Genomic DNA, 19,624 nt, shown 5'->3' with positions numbered 1-19,624 from the left:
GATAATCCTTGATACAGCTGCATTCAAGTGCCTTAAGAGCAGTAAGAGGTTGAAGCGAGGCTGCTTCTGCCTTAATGAGACTGCCTGCTAATTGTTTGTATGTCAGTTGCCTCCCAAGATAAAGCGTAAAACGTAAGCGCAGGATCCCTCGTCGAATTATTGTACCTCCCCCCCTCTTCCCCCCCCCCCCCCTCGCCATCGATGTTTCGCGAAACACAAGTGGAAAACATCAACGTATACGACGGTCTGTATTTTATCTACAAATATATCGTCAAGCGCGATATATCGCTGCGCGTAAGAGCTTCGCATTTTCATGTTGTAATTAGTAGTGCGTGTTGTAATAGTCCCGTACCCATTATATAAATCATTTATTTCGCAAGAAGCGAACACAAATTTGCTTGCAAAGGGGAGAGCGCATTAAACAATGGGTAAAGGAGAGGAAAAAAATGTATTATTCTTTCCCGCGATTTTAAATATTACAAACTGAAACGAACGTACATAATTAAATATCAAACTTGAACGGGGTAGATGGAAAAACTTAACACGAACCCGCCCTTCGTCATTTACTTAATTATAAATATACATTCTACGTAGCTACGACCCCCCGCGTACGAGAAACTTTCTAACACAAATGTTTCAAAGATTACCTTTTGGAAGAAATTTCATTCGCGATTAAAAAGATAAGTCTGACCATTTTCTCACACGAGAGAAGAAAATTCTGTTGGATTTTTTTTTAAAGTAAATGCGGATGCGCTATCTCTAAAAAAAATAAAGTCGATTTGTGAGAGAAACTAATTAAAATAGAAGATTTAATTATTAATTCGTTTTTTCATAAAGTCTAATTCATTAAAATTCAATATGATTTAATCTCTCTATGGATCAAAAGCAATTTTTTCTCAATAGTTCTATTTAGGAAACCATGGTTTTTGAGAGCCGCGAGTATATATTATGCACAAATCCCATTACATAAATACCATTTTTCATCTACCATTCTACTTTGCTCGAAACTTATTCAATTTCTTCTGCTCAGATGCTCAAAGAAGCACTTTTGGTGTACTTTTTGTCGATTCGTTTCTCAAAGGCAGCACGAAGTTCAAAAAATCAAAGGTACGAAAGCGCGAATGGTTCCTTCAATGCCCGACGCGAAGGCAGTGTAAATTAATTACGACACAACGGAAGATACATCTGACAGCGTTGTTAAGTTGACCATACGCGCGCAAGGATAAGAAATTTTCAGCCATCGCGTTGCCTATGCGCGCTCTTGTTGGCCTCCTCTCCTTTTCCCGCTACATAAAAGCTACGTCCCGGTGATAAGAAGCTCCCACGGGAGTGTCGGTAGAGGAGTAAACTTGTATTATGCGAAAGAGACTCGTAAGAACCCTCGGGAACATCCTTTCTCACTGCTTACGACATCGTCCTTCTGTCCGGCTTATGTCGTCCTCATGTTCACAACGCGCAAAGACCGTTGATAGGTTCACGAATTTTTTATGAGGCAGTTTTACACGCCGAAATGTCGTGTTGCGTTATCGAGTACACGTGCCATCCCTGACGCCTGTTATTATAAATACCATTGAAATTATTAAATATCGCTTTATCGCGACCGTTTGATCTTTAGAAATAGCGCTTCATTGGCTTTATTGATCATGTTGCTTTTTGTTGCGGAAAATATTTTTTCACTCAGCGTATTTACAAATTTTAATTATATATTATAATATTATATATTTCAAATTTAAAATAATTTTTTAAAATAATTAATTTATTATAAATGTTTGTGTGAATGAAAGAGAAAAATTAATGATATGGCTGCTTTTATTTTCTATCCCAGTCAGAATATTATTTAATATTATTATTAATATTACGAATAATATAATAAATATTCTAATTATTTAAATTTAAGTAATAATGAGCCACAGAATATATGTGCTTAATGGTGTAATTATATATTTATAATATTTATTTTGTCATTAAGAAATAAGTTTAATACGGAGGATTAAATTAATTGAAAATACGCATGAAGATCTCTTGACATATACCTAAATAATTAGTATAAATATCTATATGAGAAAAATTTTGAAAGATCAACAATTAATTTAATTTTTCACAACGATTCTATATTCTTTTTTATGTTAGATACTCGTCTTTTTCTCTTTTGATTAATACACGATATTTTATATCGGCGTGTAACCCAATGCATCCTTTCGTTGGATATGTAATTTCCAGAAAAGCCTCAGGCTGCCTTTTTCACTTTAACGTGGAAAACTTTATCCACAAGGCATAAATAATTGTAGAGGAAAAAACTTATATATATAATTTTTTACGTTTCTGCAAAAAAAAAATACATACATACGTCAAATCTTAATTTTTTGCCATATAACGATTTAAATATATATACAAAAGTTCAAATAAAATAAATTTCATAGCGGAAACTTCTCTTTTTTTTTTGCCATTATTACGCCAGACTTTTTGTTATCAAAATAGATAAGTTTTAAAAGATTCACCCCATCCTAATACTCCCTGTTTTTCGACATTTATCTCAATTTACAGAATTTAATAGCAAAGTAATAACTTAGCTTTATCTTCTACGTCCCGACAAGGAAATTCGTCGGATATTTATTTTGCGCTTCGCCGGATGGAGCATTATGCTCCTCGTCTCGTGCAAACGAGACAATAAAATATATCACGTTTATTCCTTATGATGAAAGCACGCCGCGCCCTTCGAGTCGTTTAATTTTACTTTGACATTAGCGTTTTATTTCGACATCCGGCAACGTCTTCCGATGGCCGCTGTAAAAATGATCGTCGTCGTCGTAAATTACGAGGATATTCCGGCGACATTTGGTTATTGCGGCTATATCTCTTCCGCTTGTACGTTAATGGAATTAAACTCGGGAACAGTCGGGCGAGACCAAAGTTCGAGAACGAGTTTCGAGTTTGAAGTGATACTCGTTAACTCGAGCCCTTTATGGCCGTTTCTCGAGCTAGTTTACGTTCTGATTTCGAGATCGGAAATGCGAAGATCCATCCGCGATATATCCTGCTATAATGATTCTTTCACGCGAAACGTCGCACAAAGTTGTTTCCTTATCTTTAATACGCTGCTTCAAATTTATTGCGCCACGAGCTAAACATTAATTCTGATTCGCAATTTTTTTTTTTTTTTTGAAGCCCTTAAATGTGATTTAAATTTTTATTTGCGTTATTTAATTTTTTTTTATTTGTCTATTAATCTTTTTATTCAAGACGCTGTAGCTTTGTAAAAATCACAACTGCGATTATATTCTTACAACTACAAGACCGATATGTAATATTTTCAGTTCTGAGTTCGAAGAATACCGACTGATTATACAAGGTATAATTTTTGTACGTATGTTGTTTCTTTTGCTTTGAAAAAGATTCAATCGGCCTTTATCAATCGATCTTGATTATAATTGTCACTGACACCGAAAGGCAAATGTGCTGATATGTCACTGCCGCACGAATGAATCTTTATATATAGCTCGGCATTCACGTTGTCGTTTTGCCGGAAGTAATATCGGTCGAATGCCGATACCAATTTCATCATTTCGCATCGGACCGAATACACCACTTTGCCTTCCGCCATTGCCATAATCGATATCGTATATAACCCCTGCATAATCCGCGACTAACTGTGCACAGGTTGGTTCGCGCGGGGCAAACCGCGTACGGTGACTTCCGGCGAATGCAACCGCGTTCGCTCCATTAGGTCGCCTGATATAAATTTTAATGCCCGATGGTCGATCTAAAGCATTTATTATATATATGTATATATATATATATGTGTGTGTGTGTGTATGTGTGTATGTATACATATATAGGCGCGTATTAGATATCTTTCTACTCGTTTAAGCCGTCTCATTAGCGGCACAGATAGGTTAATTACTAGTAGCCGCCCGTTTATCACTGATGTAAACCTGTCATTTACGAAGCGACTGGACATGATCGATTTTCGTGTCGCATTTGGCAACAATCCACGGCATCAAAATAATGCATATTCAGAGAACTGCTTGTTAACATTAATCAAGCAACGATATTTTAAACGAAAATAATACGAGATAATTTTTGAATAAAATACAGTGATATAATCCTGATGTAGATGATAGAGAAAGGTTTTGCGATTTTTATACAAAAAAAAAAACATTCTCATAAAAGATCCACTAAAAAATGAAAGATGAAAGATGAAAGAATCGTGAAAGATTCTTTCTTCACCCATAATCGACGCGCGTCCATAAATTCTAATCTAGAACAGCTGATTAAGTCAAGTCATTTATTCAATATGTCGTTGATACTAGTCGGGTAATGTAAGCCGTGTATACTATCAGTCAAAGTTCTTAAACATGATGGCATAATGTAACAATGTTGTGTCTGATACGATGTTAACACGCTCGCTGTCTGCGCATCCGCAAGTTTGGATGCAATATCATTTATCGTTAGAAAGGCGATCCATAAATTGTACGTAGCATTACTTTATCGTAAACGCCTAATGTCTCCGTGAATCTCCATAAATTAGTTTAAAAATCTGTTTTAATTATTGCCTTTAAATTTTTAGTTTTAATTATATATTATTAAGAGAGTAAATATATATAAAAAATTTACAAAACGTTAATTTTTTAATTCTGAAAGCAATTCCAATGATTACATAATTAAATAAATTTTGTTTTGGAATTCAATTTTTTGATCGTGTATACATGTTTGACAAACTCTCCTGTATAAAATCGTGTAAATTAACAAATTGTTAAATTGCAAACACAAGCTCCGTATGTAGGTATATGAATCAAGCATCGTAATATGATAACGCAATGTAAAACGACTGTTCACATTCGCGGAATAATGGTATTCTTGCCGTTTCAATAAAATTTCAAAGACTATCTATATTCGTAATAATACTTAAAAAAATGTTACGTTTATCTTAATCTGCCAAGATTATTTATCTTGTTCTCAATCTTTACTTTTATCTTAATTTTCTTAAATTATTTTGCTTTATTAGCGTTTTTATCATAACAGAATTAATTTTTAAAGAAAATTGGCATTGCAAGAATTGTTCATTAAATATATATATTATGTCATCGAAAATATCAAATGCGTTAATAAAAATGATTTCAGTCTTTCACTGACTAAAAATATCTTGTAACAAACCCTTGCATATATTTTGATTAAATTTGACGATATAAATATGTGCAATGCTAATTTAGCTGCTTTGTAAGAGAAATTATACGTAAACGAAATTCGTGCAAATTAAATTTTGCACGTGTCGTTGAGAAATGTAGAAAAATAATAAACATAATATACGTGTGCTCAATATCCATTTGTGACAATTTTAAAATGAATTAAAGCAATATAAGGTCACTTGTAATCGTATTCTCACAATAAACGTATCATAAATCTTTTTCGCTGTTCTCGATAAATTTTGATTTTCTAACTTTTCAATTTTATTAACTACTGCTAAATTAAAGCGCAGCGCGGAGGAGATAATACTGCAGAGCGTTATGTGAAATCCCAGCAAGGGTTCGCGTAATCCCGCGTTCTCTCGTATAAACTCGGTGATATGTTCGCGCGCTTATAATTCCTTCGGAATTGATTCGATTACCTGCAGGTCCACCCGGGTTTCGCAGAGATCGCCCGTGTAGCCGAGCGGGCAGAGACAGACAGCAGTGTCGCCTCCGGTCGTCAGACATTTTCCACCGTGGGAACACGGCACCTTGCTGCATCTGTCGGCCGTGCACTCCTCTGAAACGACAATAAATCAGGCGATTTAATAAAAGTAGTTCTAGTGGCGAGACGTGAAATCGAGAGTTACACACGCGAGACCGAGAATCGGATGGCAAGGGTCGAAAGAGAGGGACAGAGAATCCGACTCGACTCGACACGGGAGATTTCGACTTGCGCGCGAGATAAAACCAATAAAATTACTCGCGCGCGCTTCGACAGGCCGTCCTGTCCGATTTATCGGAGCGTGGAAGTATCAATTTCTCTTCCGCCTCATTGTATTTTCGACGGTATCATTTAGCGCGCGGGAGTATCGACGGGAGGATTTTTTCGCTCACGACGTCAACGATCGCGGTATAGCTTTTCGACGTTGAGCTTTACGATGAGGACAACCTGTCGAAAATGTGTCGCATTCTTCTCCTAGTTGCGAGATTTATATATTTAGCATTGTACGTTTTTCGTGTATGTGTCACTAGCTTCTAGCGGTCTATTTCCACCGAAAACGCGTTTCGCAAAACGAGTTATTTTAGCTTTTGCGGCGCCGGAGTTGTTTAAATTTTATACGTTTATTACGTAACAATAACTTCTCTCTACAATAAATTTTCTCTACAAAATAAAAGCGAAACTAAAAAATCCATATTAACTGACGTTAATTCTTCAATCCTTCAACGAGTAACTTTTGCAAATAATAATCAAAAATTATTCAAATATAATTTATAATTTTTACGTCAAGCTGCAACTTGCTATATTAAAAGATGCGCATCAACAATGGAATGAGATCATTATTACGAAGATAAAACTCTGAAAATCGAATCGCTATCGATTTCGCGACAATGAATGATTCGGACGATTTTTATTTTCTATCGATTATTCGAGCGCGACGCTCGAAATGCTCGAACTTCCGGAAGTTGAAGTTTTTCAATCTAACGGACGTTATCTTTTCATGAGTCTGTCTATTCGATAAACGTAGACCGAATGGAAAAGTAACGCGAAACTTTCGATTTGACCTGCCTCGTCTGTCTCATGCCACGCCATTGTAACGGATCGATAGTTGCAGACTGAAAATAATGGAGCGAAATAATAGCTAAAGGAATAATTTATTCTCTTAATTGATGTTTTACATATTAATGAGAGCTTGTGTCATTTTACATACACAATCAATCCTTTTCGCCAAGTACGATGTTGATTCGACTCTCTCATTTAGAATTTAATATACATATATAACTTGTAGATATATAAACTTTATAATATATTTTTATATTTTTTTAATTTTCCAATTTAATATTTTATTATAAACTATGATTATAATTTTAAATATTTATCAAGTTCATACTTAAATTATTAACTTATTAAATTTAAAATCAAATTTTTTATGACTAATCAAATTTAATTTTTAAATATTTTTAAAATTTATAATTAAATTATAATTAAAGTATAGAAAAATTTTTACTTTTGTTTTTAAATTTACTTATCACTTCTCAGACATAATATTTTATTTTATTTTGAAAATTTTATAAAAATATGACGCACTATACTCAACACAAATAAAGATATTAAAATTCTTTATTTCTTTAAGTCGTTTATTTAATTGAAATTATTCTCCAATTTTTTTTCTACAACGTTCCTGGCATTGTTACATGTTTTAAAATATGAAATAATTATAAAAACAAGAATTAATTACGAATGTATGTAAATCTTGTATACGTAAATTAAATATCTGTACGTCAATTATCGCAGATACACACATTAACGAAATATAAATATAAATAAAAATAAGTTCCATTCTTTGTAATTAATATGTTACATAATGGTGCCTTGTTAGATATCGATCAATGCTTGATAATTAATTGCAAGCTGATAAAGAGCGTACTGTGTGTGTGTGTGTGTGTGTGTGTGTGTGTGTGTGTGTAATATATAATACAATATATTTACCGATATATAACTAATTATGCTTGAGGACATATTTTAATAAGTTCTACAGGATTATGTTTGTATAAACCTAATTTTATTATACGTATATAGAGAGATAAATTTTCTTTAAACTCAATTCTAAAAAATATATAAAACTTGCGCCGATAATATATACTTTTAATAGATAGATATATTTCAGAAAGAGAGAAATGTCTACAAAAAGGCACAAATATATAATTCGTAATAAAGGATTAAATAGAATAAAATTATTTATGCGAAATGTGATAAGATGTATTTTTCTTTTCTTTTTTTTTTCTTTTAAAACAAATATTTCTGCCTGTAAATATTCTACATTTGCTGCACCATAATTTATATTAACTTATTATTATACAAATGTTTATTGTTCATTAATATCGGCCGATTGGTTCCAGTATATGACCGATTACAAAAGATCTAAATTATATTGCGCATATATTAGGAACAATGGCTCTTTCTCGATATTACAAAATGGAGATAATCTTTAGCTAGTTACATCGTGATATAAATACCAGGCAGATGTCCATTACTCAGAGGTAATTAATGCGACATACGCGAAGCAGCTGTTGCATATAGCCGGACCTAAACGACTTCCCCCCAAATGTTGACAATTAATTACCGACACTCCGGTAGCGATAACGATAATTACTCGCGATAATCATAGCCTTGCCCGACAACGTAATGATTTCCCTTCGCTCTTCTCGCCAACGAAATCGTCCCTCGATCGTATCTCGCTTGCCGATGTAATTAAACGGTACTTTCAAATATCGTACAATTTCAACTTTTTTCTCCAACAAAAAAAGTTTGGCAGGCCGTAAATTAAAAAAAAATTTGAAACTGCATAGACGCGCGCGCGGTTATAGAGTAATACAATCCTGTTACAAAACGATTTTTCGTTGCGAATAAAAAAAGCGACGTTAAAAGGAGGCAAACGTTCTTTGAACTTTAGAACAATTGCTTGAATATGTTCTATTATATTCGAGAGTGTTAAAAAGATGATGAAAAAAGTAACAAAAAAAAAAAAAAATTTTTTTTTTGGCACTGGCGTAACATATAAGCACATTGTTGTACCATTATATAAATTGATTGCTTCTTCTTTATTAAATGTAGAATCATTTTCATCCAAGTGAAAAACTTTCCGTTATATGTTACATTTCTGTCATAAACATTTATTTGAGCGAACATGTATAATTTTTACACAATTGTTGATTTTCTCTCGTAAGAGATTACTTACCGTGAAATAGAAAAATATAATTTAATACAAAACTGGTACGTTGTTTATTATCGTGTAAATAACAAAACAATAAAGCGACTCGCGCGTATATATGTATAAGAGAATTATTATTAATATTTATATTCCGTTGCGCGGTAGCTGTAAAGTTGACACGGAGCCACAGGCGCTTAAATATTTAAAACAATTAATGACTATAAACTCTAATTAACCGCCTTACAGCTATACGGCACAGCATCGGTCAGAGGCTACCGGGTGACCGAATTAATAGTTATATCGGCAAACGGACAACAGGTGTCACATGAATTTAGTTGGCAAATCCTCCGACGCTCGCTCGATTTAACTCCGAATATATTCTTCGTTTTCTTTTTTTTTTCTAGAGGTGAGAAGCGGATTCCCCAAGTAGTTCGAAGTCCCACGCGCCTGTCTCGGCATTTAACTTGCCGAGAGATATAATTGTAATTAACCGGAGTGTCACCTTATACGGAATATTGCGCGTTGCAATAAATTTAAAAAAAAAAAAAAGAAAAATGTGTATTTAATTATCTATGTGAAAACTAAACATGTCAATTGTATAATCGTCGTTGGAATAATTAATAGTTTCTAGCATCAGTGATTTTATGAGAATAAAATACATGTATACGATTTAGATGTATAAAATTATTGCCGAAATTATGCAATATCTAGGAAACTTTGAAACCGGATGCCGCACCTGTGATACTATACTTACCAACGTCGAATCCGTTTGCGGCATCGCCCTGCGGGGCCAATGGGAAGCGATAGTGGTGCTCGTTCGCCTCCAAATGCCGGATACAGCCCTTAAATCCGGTCCTCACCGGAAGTCGCTCCAGACCGGTCGTGTTTCCGGGTCCGCCAACGAAGAGCGGCTCGCGGAACGTAATTCTCGAAAACAAGCCCTGGAATTGAGAAGCCAGAATTCTCTAGTTACACGTGTTCAACTGTAACGTAACATGCTGGACTGGCAGCGCAATTGTGGCCGCCTGATTAATGCATGAAATACACTTGGCATATAGCGTCCAACGTTGGCCATTTTTATTTTTTTTATTTTTCTAAGTCGACGGTAACATAGCGATATATATATATTACGTATGAAAAATATTTTTACAAAAGTTACAAAATGCGCGGAAAAGAGACGATAACTCTAGATAAAAAAATAAAAGTCGGATAGAGTACGAGCAGAGGTCCCTTTTTCTCTCAAGACTTTATTTTAAAAAAAAATTGATTTATGTTCTATCGCATTAAATTTGATATAATAATGGAATATCTTAAAATAAAAGTACCTCTGTGCCTAGCGAATTTGTTGAGAAGTCTCTAATCAAATAACAATGCTGTAAATCAAGCTAGTCGCGAAGCGAATTAATGAAAATAATCTCATCTCAGGATGTATCGGACGACAAACTATGTCCATTGTCAACCAATACACCTTATTTTTGTGCATTTTGTATTCGAGCGCGTGTGATTGTAGGTTTCCTTTCGTGGAAATTCCTCAAATCGAACAAGAAGATCGCGCACGGTCACGAAGGCGTTGCTAACCAGTTTCACTTTAGTTTTTTGGCTTTCTTTTTCAAAGTGAAGAGAATGTGGCAAGGAAAGGAGAGAGAGAGATAAAGAAACAGAGAGAGAGAGAGAGGGGGGGGGGGAAGGGAGATAGCTGAAGAGAACAGAAAATAGTGGAGAGGTCAGGGGTGGCTTCTCTAATTACGACGCTGTCGTTAGGACACCAAGTGCTTAATGGTACTCTAGGATAAAGTGGGCTTGAAACGCGAAGCCATTTGCCAGCGATGCTGCCCGATTTTAAAGGTAATTAAACCTAACCCGGGAAAAACAGATAGGTTGAGAACCGGCCGATAATTCCTCGTTATCATATCCCGCTATCCTGAACGTCCGTGAGACTCGTTGAAGAAAGAGGATCGGCGAAAAAAGTAGATGAGGCACTTATCGACTTGCTCTCTTGATATTTAGTATCCTCGCCGTTGATTGCTGAGCTCAAAATTAGCTCGATTCTATATTTCTTTTATCGTATTTACATATTTATATTTACGTTTTACAATATTTTAGAAGAATTTTATTATTTCTCAATCTATTGAAAATAGATATCCAAAAAAATTAGTCGATTTTTTTTTTTTTTTTTTTTTTTTTGCACGATACTTGGCTTTTAAAAGAGAATTAACTTCGAGATTTGGAAAATTAATAACATATTTATGTTAAAAAAGAAAAAACTTGGAGCATGAGAGATCACTTTCTTTCGGTTATACTACGTTTTCCAACTCACTTTATGAAATCCATTCTCACCTATAAAGATATATTATTTATAAGTATGTTATAAAGAAGTATGTTATCAGTGTTAATCTAAAAACTTTGCAAATTAGTGATCTAGTTCTTTATAAGTATCTCCGAAGGACTATCCGTTATCATCAATGTGTAAAAAGGTCCCGTAAGTTTTGCTTACACTTTTGATCCTTCGTTCTAGCGCTGCATCTCATTTGCAAAATAACAAGGCAAACGAGCGTCGTAGTGTCGCGACGAAGCGATGCAAACGAAATTAAGAAAAAAAGAGCAAAATATGCGCATAATACAAGTACCGCGAATACGATTAAAACAAGGAGCGAGCTAGTTAACAATAAGATTCACGAATTTGTTTGCCAAACGACTACAGCAACCTCGTTTCACGCAGAATGTCAAAGAACATTATACGGCGTTTGCATCAGAAAGGAGTTGCATTATCTTGTGGTACCCTGATGCATTCTAAATTAAACCGCCGACTCTTAATTAAGCTCGATTTTGTCAGACTTTAAAAATGTGGAGGTTTGTAAACGGAGAATAAACAATCTAAATATATATCGAAAAAATTAAATTGTTTAGTTGTGTATAGACGATTTGTGAAATTCAGTGTATTAATTAGCACAGCGATTAAATTGATTCTGACATAAATATTAAAGAATCTTCTGGCATAAATATAAAAAATTTTTAAAAATCTTATAAAAAATATTCGTAAAAATCTATTAATGTATTATATTGTATGATATCGTTAAACTAGTGACTATGCAAATGCAAAAAAAAAAAAAATATATATATATATATATATATATTTTTTTTTTTTTTTTAATTTAAAAAACTTTAAAATAATCGTGCCTCTGTCGATTTATTTTGCAGTCCTTAATATATTTCGATGCAGAGATAAAAAAAAAAGCATTTTCGCAACTGTTAAAGTTATCCTTCTACTACGCGAATTTTGAATCACGCTATCTTGATGAAGTTTTAACGAGCACGAGATCAATCGATTGGGTCGGATTAATATGGGGAAGAGCGAAATCGATTACGTGGCCGGAAGTACCTTATTCAGACAAGTTTTACGGGCAATGGCACTTTTTTTTTTTATTAGATTGATCGAAGAAGGTGCGGTTTCGTTTCAGGGTGTGGTTCTTCGCTTTTAACCTCCGCCATCTGTCTCGGTATATCTCACCGTTCGTACTCTTTTAGCTTTTTACGTCACCACGTTCTTCAGATATTCTATTTTCTCGTGATTATTTTTGCACGAAAGATTTCTCTGTTAATGCACTTTCAACAACATACTCTTCCACCGATCTACCGCTTTTTTTTCCAAAAATATCCTAATTTATCGCAATTTTCCGATTTGTTTACATATGTACTTGTAGCTAAGCTCTAAATTTCACTTATTACTTTTAATTCATAAAGTCTACTTGAAATTATCCCAAGAAAATTGAAATTTTTTCGAATTGATATTAAAATTATATAAACGCTCTAAAAAAAAAAAAAAGTAAAAATTGCAACCCCTTTACAAACCTTTTCAAGCCTTTTACGCTGTTCGTATCTTATCTCTTGTGATATCTAGGGCAGCGAAAATATGGAAAATTTCTCATGCGGAGCATTTTGTAGCTTCTACGGCAAAATGAGAGAAATTTTCAAGAAAGTCAAAGTTTTGTTGCGATAACATTGTATAAACGCGTTTTAGCACATATCGATATGACCCGCGACGAAGTTTCGACTTTGCGGGCAAAATAATAAAAATGAAAAGAGGATCAAAAATTTTGCGCAACCTATATGAAATACTTCGGAAAGAAGTTTCGCAATGTAAAGAACGTTTCTTCAATTCCCGGACTACATTCTCTCATTAAAGTTTCCGGTAACTTTCCGTGAGATACAACAGCACCTAATCCTGATTCCATCTCAGCGCCATTAAACTTTTCGGAAGTGAATCTCTCGTGTCGAATGGAAACAATTTTATTTTACTACAGTTGGTCGTAAGCATTAATGGCATTCGAATCAAAATGATGACCATTATTTGCATACGACGCTGTGCATTTGCATTTTTTTTTTTTAATCTCCAGCTTTTACGGATTACAGCTTTGTTCATTTTTGATAATTGTCTAATTCATCGTACGCATATTTTCCATCTATTTAAATATCACCTCAAAACGGATGTTTCGAATCAAGTTTCACTTAGAAAAATGAATTGCTCATTTACCGCTACGAACTACATTATTTACCCCACGGATTATCGCGATCAAATGAGTTGAATTTCTCATTGTCCCGTTACATAAAACATGATCGGAAAGTCTCGAGGGAAGAGTGTTGCCGTGAAAATCTCGAGAATTCGAATAAACTCACTGGTAATCTCGATAATATACGTTCCACTTTGCTGCAGAATATCGAGCGCCTCATTGAATTTGCGATACACACACACACACACACACACACACACACACACACACATCCCACATATATATATATATGTATACACGGACAAATAATATCCAGCATCTGGCCTTGATGGAAATAAAATGAAGTGCCCTCACCTTCGATCGTCCCTCCACCCTCTTCTCCTGATTCAGTTGAATCCAGGCGTCCCATCGATGTCTGTAGACACTCAGAGTGTTCCACTCATTCAGCTTCACCGTTTCCGTGCTCCTGACCGTACCCACACCGCTGCCGCAGTCGAACCTTAGCCGCAGAAAATACAAGGACGACGTTAATCGATTGGAAATGTCAGGCACGTCGCGAAATATCAGGCATTGTCGAAGCGGAATTTATAACGATGTTTTTTTTTTTTTTTTTTGATACATTACCGAAGGCAATAGAGTTTAATCGCAATAAAACGAAAAGGAAGGAGAATTCGAATTACAAATCTTCGTATTCTTGCGGATGAGTGATTGTAAGAAAAAAAAAAGTTTATTTCAAATATATTGAAAATGAATATTTCTTCTGCTGCGATATTTCTTGTTCTTTTTCTGTTTTTATGTAAACACAATTTGTGTAGAAAACTGTAGAAAAGATTACAGAAAAACCAATTTTATTCGCTTTAATTAATTTGCTATGATAAATAGTTCTCTTTCTCTCTTTCTCTCTCTCTCTCTTTCTTAATATCGTAATGGACGGTACATCCTCGTACATTAATGATGAGAAAGAATATGGCTGGCATTTAATAATGTTTACGATCGATAAAGCATTACTGGTATCGCTGCCAATGCAATCAATATGGAAATCATTGTCGACATCCGGTAAATCCATTTGCGATCATCGCGAAAGTAATCCGCTGATATGTAAGCGCACAGTAACGCTCTTCGTACAGTTAATAGAACAACAAATCCACATGGCTAATCATTTGGTGTTGGATTAATGAATTGTGGAAACGAATCTGGGAAACAATGGACGACTATCAGTTGGTATTAATGAATAAATTATGCGACGCGTTTGATAAATGTGCCTATGAATTTCATATTCGATCTATGATTCGAATTCCCATTATCTCGATCGCATTGCTACATTTCAATAGATGTTATCACGAAAATCCATTTCCATATTTCTTTCCATTTTTCAATAGTTGCTTGTAATTTTTGCAGAACATCTATCACGTTATTTGTATTCAGAAAACTTATATTTATACGATAATTAAGCACATACTTTAGTTAAACAGAAAATTTTTTTGAAATTTTTAGTAATTCTTAGTAACCTCCATAACAAAATTGCAATAGAAATATGTTTATTTAGCTCTTCAGTCGTCATGTAGGGCATCTTTAAAGCCTGATATTTAATAAAACGTATTTTTTAGCAATAAAATACAAACTTCGTCATTTGACTTTTCCGCACCTTTTCTTTTTCTCGACGTAAAAAAATATAAATTGATTTTTTGATATTGAAATCTCTCGCGAGACTTATGCGACGATTCGTGTTACAAAAAATAATGCGACAATTGAACGGGGTTTTAAAGATATTTAATTCTTCAATGCACTATTACATATACCATAATACCGATATTACCAACGTCCCATGGTGATGTAACACTTCACAACGCGTACTTTTACAGGCGCGAAACTTTACACAAGTAGTGCGTTATAAAATAAATCCTATGTCGCGTCGTTTTCAAGGCGAAAAAGTTTTTCCGTCGACGGGCTGGCGCAAAACGCCGTAAAAAAGGTGGTGCCGGGGCAGGATCAGAATACATTGTAAGGGGTAAACTTTCAGTTTTTGCGCAGCGTTCATAAATCGTATCTACGCGGTCTCTATTAAGTTACGGCTTATTAAGCTGTAAACGAAAAATTAGTCCCGGCATGGAATGCTTAATTAATGACCACGTCAAATTCACGGCGAGGTCTCCGAAATGATGACGCGGAAGTGTTCTATAAAATGTCTCCCGTGTAACTTTATATTCAATACCCCGCCTGCTTCTTGGCGTAAAAAAAAAAAACTCGATGGACCTCGTTCTCAAAACTATTTAAAGAGTTTGCGCTCGTAAGATCCTCGTTGCACCTCGCCGATGTTTACGACAATCTTCTCACTTAATATTTTTTAATTAATACTCTGATCTAACTCTCGCCTTGTTTATCAATTTAATACTTTCAGAGAGTTCGTTATCTCTTTTATAATACATATTAATTTCATCAATGTATATTTCTCTATAAATATTAATCAAATATCCTTTTTTTTTTTTGCATGCACTTGTTCAAATAAATCACTCGAATCTCTCGAAACGTTCGATAATACATAAATCGAACTCACCATCGTTAAATCGGTAATTAATATTATTAATAATAAAAATAAATAATGCAAGTACCTGAATTCGATAAAGCCGTGATGAAGTATCAAAGCCATAAAATCGCCTTGAAGATCGTCCCGTTCTCCCGCCAATAGGAGTACACCATCCCACGCTTCGGGCCGAAATTCCAGCTCCAATTGCACGTGTTTGTAAGCGGCTCTTAAGGCGGGAAAAGCCAGCCAGCCTGATCCAGTGAAACGCGGCGATCTCACTTCAGCCTCTGAAACGCAACATTACCAAAGGATCTTTTTACTGACTCAACGAAATTTGTTTGAACTTTGTTAATTTGTTTTCGGTTTAAATTAGCAACGATATATTTACAGTATCGACTAATTTGCAGAGATAAGTAAAAATTTATGAATCAGCTTTTACGATAATTGTAAATAAAGAAATCGATGTATCCTGAAAAAAATACATATCATTCGTAGATCTTATAAAACAAATTCGAAGCTTCTTCTCTTTATCAGAACTTCATCACATTTTGCTATCATCTTTATGAAAATATACGAGTAGAAGTAATACCATCTTGATTCGCCTTTTATAAAAATGTATTTTTGTTATATATGTATCTCGCTTTCATTATATACTTTTATTAAAACTATTTTTCATAAAAATTTTACTAAAATATATTATGTACGAATAAAAAAAAAAAAAAAATTAAATATATATCTATATAGACAAAATATAAAATAGTAACAACTTTGAAAGTTTCCAATACATTCATGGTGCATCAGCATATTAAAATTTGCCAAAGATATCGTTTTTCATGGCACTATTAGAAAAGCACCACTTTAATATATACATTTTTTAAAACGTATCACGAAATAATCTCGAGAGAAACGTGCAATTTGTAATTGAGAGAAACGTGCAAATTGTTAGCATGCCGGTATCGTCGACCACTTCCGGAGGATATATATCGACTGTGAAGGGAAAAGAGCGGAAAATCGAGAATTCCGGCCGAGGCTTATACGGAATATCCCTTCACTACCACGATCTACAACCTCGTATCAATCACGTGAGTGTACCGCAGGGTGTACCCGTAAGAGGACGACCCTCCTGAACACGTGGAACACGTGAGTGTAAGAGCGACGATAAATCTGGCCGGAGCAGAAGAATAGAAAAAGTTGCACTCGTGGGGCCTGGAAATGGAATTTCAGTTCTCGATAGCGCCAGGAATCCTCGACACTATCGTGTAACAAAGCGCCAGTTCAACCAGCGGATCGTACACGCAATTACAAATTGGTGATATCGAAAAGACATGGGAAATTTATCGGACATTGACATGTTGCAACCGTGCGAGGAAATAGCTCTGATCGATTGGTTTATTACGTCGTAAAATCGATTTTGACCCAGCACACATCGATTCATCTTCCTAGACTATTTGTTATCGTACGAAATTGTAGCACATTATAATTTATGTATAACCACCCGAAAAGGAATGGAATCGTGTAATTACGTAAAATCATATTTAATTAAATTAGAAAAATTTTTGGTGCGATATATGATCTGGCTAAATATAATTAAATTCGAAATTTAGCATGATATTGTAATATAAAGATAAGATTATATCGCGCCAAAATTCGGATATTATATATACGATCATATAAAATTACAAATATTATCAGGTATTTTCATATATAACTAACATGTATATTTACATCTAACCATATTATATCATTTTCCTCGGTTATTTTCCTTTTCAAATTTTAATAATGGTGCGTTAAAAAATAGAAAAAATTTTTCCAATCATTATTAATCGCAATAAATTAAAAATCTTATTATAATTATAATTAATTATGATAAAAATATAATTAACTATAATTTAATTAATTATATTCAATTATAAAGAAAATTTTATAAATGTATAAATTATATTTATAAATAAAAATAGCTATGATGTAATAATTTTCAAATATTCAATTTTATCACACATACATGAACAGCTGAGCTGAGTGCTAATATACAATAATTGAATGAAATATTATTGTAATTAGGGAATTTAATATAATTCATGTGTTTACTATAAAACATAGTAAAGTCTCCACACAACACACACCATTGAGAAATATTAATATTCCATAAATTGCTATATTCGCAGTTGAATAACCGAGTTACAAGACTATATATTCCTTGCAGTAGAACAAGTACATCGCAAGCGGACCGTAGATTCAACTCTCATAATAGAATAAGTAAATTATAGCCTGACCCCATATATTTCTTCCTACTAATATAACAAGTACATTATATTCCAATATAATCCGCTTCTCGATTACAAACTTACAGTATTCCAATATATCTGGAATTGATTGTATCGTAATTATAGAATCACACGTATAAATGCATTTTTTCGCTATTTTATTTCTAACGTACCGATAACGAAACTTGGGTAAAGAAATCGAAAGAAATCAATATTGTTATGCCCGTGGCTGTCACATAAATAATAAATAGATATAAAAAATTATTTAACAAAAAAAAAAGATAATTATTAATAATACAATATCACTGTTAAAGAGAAGACGAACGATACACTTAAATAAATTACAACGCGATGCAGAAAAGATACATGATACATTTTTTTTTTTACATTAGGAGTGAATTTCGTTCTACCAGCCTTCTTTCATCTTGTTTATTTTATACGATCTATGTACATTGAGAAGCGCTTAAGGCGCGTGGCAAATAAATAAGTTACTTTACCGCCGCGGGATGCAAAGGGCAAAGAGTTGGATCGATTAAAATCGAACATCTCAAAGTTATACCGTCTCCGTTGTTCGCATCGCGCTCGACTTAAACGCGGGAAACGAACTTCCGGAACGCGGGAGAAACAAAACGTTCCCGCCGCCTTGCGGTTCAGCCAAGCGTGTAAACTCGAAAAAAACCGGGAGAGCGATCGAGAGCGACGATCGACGATCGGTTCGAAATGAGAGCGGCGACTTGATTGATCGTTTCGGCATTCAAGAGGCGTGCCTTTATGTAAATTAAGCGGATCAAAAGAATCCCGCGATGCAGTTTCCATCTGAGCCTCGCAAAGTGGACGTAACCGAATGCACGATCCTCTCGATACGCTGTCCCGAACAACGCGAATGTTAATGAAGGTCCCTTCTTCGCCGTTAAAAATTTCAACAAGAGTACATATATCGCTCATCTCTGTCGAGCGTGTCGTACACGTTATACGCCATAAATCCTTCGCAGCGTGCAATTTTTATTAAAGTCAAAATTATTACGTGGAAATTTCGCTAACGAAGATTGAAAATCTTCGTTAGAGATTAGAAGATGAAGATTACAGTTGTTAACGACGATAATGCGGTTCCAAAATGTATGTAATGTTCGATCATTACGTGGATTACACGTACACGAGTCATAATATAAATCTATGATATTATTTGTTATCATTCTTTTCAAATTATCTTTTATAATTCTGCTCTTTTAATGTTTTATTATAATGATAATGCACCGATTAATAAAACGGAATTCTATCGTACGGCCATTGTTAAAGCATAATTAATAGGACAATTTACATTTAAAAATATAAAATATCAGCCCTATAGTACCTTTTGCGCGCAATTTTATGTTTCTATTGTATTTTTCATTATATACGTACGTTAAATAGATAACACGAGTGCATAAGATACGAATATCAAATTTTCTTA

General features: G+C 34.2%; 1 protein-coding gene and 1 long non-coding RNA gene across 3 annotated transcripts in view; one reads left to right on the top strand and one right to left on the bottom strand.

Moving 5' to 3' along the window:
• The window catches only part of LOC138936197 (uncharacterized), a 92,352-nt gene that overhangs the window by 18,251 nt on the left and 54,477 nt on the right, over window positions 1-19,624 (top strand). The window lies entirely within an intron of this gene.
• Window positions 1-19,624, bottom strand: part of LOC138936181 (pikachurin) — an 87,440-nt gene that overhangs the window by 15,605 nt on the left and 52,211 nt on the right. For both annotated transcript variants that reach the window (XM_070301359.1, XM_070301349.1), the window contains exons 6-9: window positions 15,996-16,197; window positions 13,741-13,885; window positions 9,633-9,819; window positions 5,606-5,745 (exon numbers count right to left, since the gene is read on the bottom strand). In XM_070301359.1, coding sequence (XP_070157460.1) covers window positions 5,606-5,745; window positions 9,633-9,819; window positions 13,741-13,885; window positions 15,996-16,197 — 674 coding nt within the window. The remainder of the gene's footprint in view (window positions 1-5,605; window positions 5,746-9,632; window positions 9,820-13,740; window positions 13,886-15,995; window positions 16,198-19,624) is intronic.

Source organism: Polyergus mexicanus, unplaced genomic scaffold (assembly GCF_030449975.1).
Source record: "Polyergus mexicanus isolate NDT 795.1 unplaced genomic scaffold, iyPolMexi1.0 SCAF_1, whole genome shotgun sequence".
Lineage (NCBI taxonomy): Eukaryota > Metazoa > Arthropoda > Insecta > Hymenoptera > Formicidae > Polyergus > Polyergus mexicanus.
The sequence above is the reverse complement of the archived record's forward strand: the minus strand, read 5'-3'. Positions and strand labels throughout refer to the sequence as shown.